General features: G+C 54.2%; 1 protein-coding gene across 1 annotated transcript in view; it reads right to left on the reverse strand.

Annotated features, from left to right (window-relative positions):
• LOC102377203 (cytochrome P450 2A13-like) overlaps positions 1–3,009 on the reverse strand; it is a 10,416-nt gene that overhangs the window by 3,618 nt on the left and 3,789 nt on the right. Inside the window, exons 8-10 of the mRNA XM_014523533.2 lie at positions 1,761–1,921; positions 1,134–1,310; positions 504–653 (exon numbers count right to left, since the gene is read on the reverse strand). Of these exons, the coding sequence (XP_014379019.2) occupies positions 504–653; positions 1,134–1,310; positions 1,761–1,921 (488 nt within the window). The remainder of the gene's footprint in view (positions 1–503; positions 654–1,133; positions 1,311–1,760; positions 1,922–3,009) is intronic.

Raw genomic sequence — 3,009 nt, forward strand, 5'->3', positions numbered from 1 at the left:
TGGGGTCACTTGAGCCCAGTTTCTCTCCTGCCCAGGCAGGGAGTTGGACTTGAAGATCTACAAGGTCCCTTCTGACCCTACTTCTATGATTCTATGATGTCCCCTGAGGATATTCCCTGGTTTCACTGAGCCCAGAACCCAGCCCTGGACCCCCGATAAGCAAGGATCACTCCAGACTTACACCAAAAGGTCACTGCGATCAGAATCTGAGCGCTGACACCCATTCCAGTAACTTGAGGGACTGAGGTTGCAAACCAGTTGGGATCCCTGGGCCATTGGTTGGGAATGCTGAATTTGCCCCCAGGAGTAGGCCAGATTCTGGCCCTTGGAGGCTGAACTACCAGGACGTAACTTATACCGCTTGGCTGTTTAACTCCACACCATGTCTGTGTGAAACCCATGCTCTTGATGTCTCATCGCTGGACTGCAGCTGGGGGTGTCGACCCAAAGCCAGCGTGAATGCCCATGGGGCTGGGGGAGCCACGGCACTGACCTCAACCCACACTGTTACCTTCAATCTCCGGGTGCTTGAGCAGGATGAGGAAGCCGTAGCGCAGGGTGGTGCTGACTGTCTCTGTCCCAGCGAAGAACACGGTGAGCACGGTGAGGACGATGTTCTTCATGAAGAACTCAGAGGACAGGTTGTGCTTTTCCTGTCAAGGAGAGATGGCAATGAGGAGAAGGGAAGGCTCCTTCTAGGCCTGTGTGCCTCTGAATGCAGAGATGAGGAGTTTGGCAGATGGAGCCCAGGGCAGACCTTGGAGAAGCAGCCACCTTTCTTGGGAAGACACGGGGGCTCCCCCTTCCCATCGTACATGAACAGGGCAATGTTTGACTCCCAAATGGAGCCAAAGACAGCGCTGACCATGGAATTGACTGGGGGAGGCACAGCCAAAGGCGCTACTGGGACCAAGGTCTTGGCTCTGTCCACCGAAGGAAGAAAATCCAGGGTCAATGCCCCGGGAAACTCAGCCTGTCTCCAATTACTGCCTCCCATTAACGCAGATCAGGAGAAGACCTCCCATGCAAGCAGCCTCCTGCCCCTCCATCCCAAAGAAGGCCACATCCCGCGGGGTTTTTCTGAGTTTCCCTGCAGTCCCTCCCTGCTTCATCTGTCACCCCCGGCCCAGCACCTGGTGCATCTTGATGAGGAAGCAGTCAATGAAATCCCGTGGGGAGTTGGGGTCCAGGGTCTCCTCATTGGCCTTCACCTTCTTCTCAATGTATTTCTCCAGCCCCACCAGCAGCTTGAAGGCCTTGTGCTGGGGGCCAGGCAGGTAATTCATGACACCTGCGAACATCTCGTAGAGCTGGGAGAGGAACCAAGAACTACCTGAGCCTGGATCACGGGCTTGTGGACAGGTTGTCCGTTTTCCTGTCCATCCACAGTGGGACATTTCCAATGATTCAGCCCTTCTCCCCTTGGTATCCATCCCTCCCCATATGTTCTTTCTTGTACATGCATGTGTGTGTGTTTAAATATGTCTTATCCACCCATCCATCCACCCAACCACCTTCCTAGCTAACTAGCTAACTTCCCATCTATCCATCTTCCTAGCCATTCACCAGCTCCTGGGATTCCCATCCCTCCCTCCTTGCTCTACTGCATCTGAGTCATGCTATTTCCAACTAATCAGTTCACTACACAACTAAGGCTCTCTGTCCCCATGCACTGCTCCCTTTGACCTCTCTCTGAAGGAAGGGGATTGAGGACAGGTCCTGGCCCCTGCTGCCCAGCCACCCACACAAAGCACTTTTACCTGCCCCCAGGATGTGCAGGTGAAGCGGAAGCTCTCGAGCATCATGTAGAGCAGGGAGAGGAACTCCTTGTCCTTGTAATCAAAGCGGTCCCCAAAGACGACAGAGCTGATGACGTTGGACACTGTGCGGCTCAGGATGTAGGTGGGGTCAAAGGGCAGGCCTGGGACATGGGATGAGAAGGGATCTCTGTGGAGGGCTGTGGTGGAGCCAGAGCTTGGACAAAGGCTGGTGCCTGCCTCAGGGGCTGCCCCTGAGATTTGCTGAGAATGCTTCTCACTGAGGTAAACCAGAGTTGAAGTGCCTATATACTAATGCTAGGAGCATGGGGAACAAGCAGGATGAACTAGCGCTCCTGCTTGCACTAGTTGAAGGCAAGAGGCCAAAGTGGAAATGTGCCCTTGGTGGATGTGACCACATCAACTCCACCAGGGTTATGGTGTTGGCTACCGCTAGGGCCCTGCCAACCTTTGAACTCGGGGCACCCAGAGAGTCGTGGTGGATGGGTCAGTTTCGACCTGGAAGGGTGTGGGCAGTGGGGTCCCGCAGGGCTCGGTCCTTGGACCAATACTCTTTAATGTCTTCATCAGTGACTTGGACGAGGGAGTGAAGTGTACTGTGTCCAAGTTTGCAGATGACACAAAACTGTGGGGAGATGTGGACACGCCGGGGGGCAGGGAACAGCTGCAAGCAGACCTGGACAGGTTGGACAAGTGGGCAGAAAACAACAGAATGCAGTTCAACAAGGAGAAATGCAAAGTGCTGCACCTAGGGAGGAAAAATGTCCAGCACACCTACAGCCTAGGGAATGACCTGCTGGGTGACACGGAAGTAGAAAGGGATCTTGGAGTCCTAGTGGATTCCAAGATGAACATGAGTCGGCAGTGTGACGAAGCCATCAGAAAAGCCAATGGCACTTTAGCGTGCATCAGCAGATGCATGACGAACAGGTCCAAGGAGGTGATACTTCCCCTCTATCGGGCGCTGGTCAGACCACAGTTGGAGTACTGCGTGCAATTCTGGGCGCCGCAATTCAAGAGGGATGCGGATAACCTGGAGAGGGTTCAGAGAAGGGCCACTCGTATGGTTAAGGGATTGCAGACCAAGCCCTACGAGGAGAGACTAGAGAAACTGGACCTTTTCAGCCTCCGCAAGAGAAGGTTGAGAGGCGACCTTGTGGCTGCCTATAAGTTCATCACGGGGGCACAGAAGGGAATTGGTGAGTATTTATTCACCAAGGCACCCCCAGGG

This window comes from Alligator sinensis, unplaced genomic scaffold (genome assembly GCF_000455745.1).
Source record: "Alligator sinensis unplaced genomic scaffold, ASM45574v1 scaffold1667_1, whole genome shotgun sequence".
NCBI lineage: Eukaryota > Metazoa > Chordata > Crocodylia > Alligatoridae > Alligator > Alligator sinensis.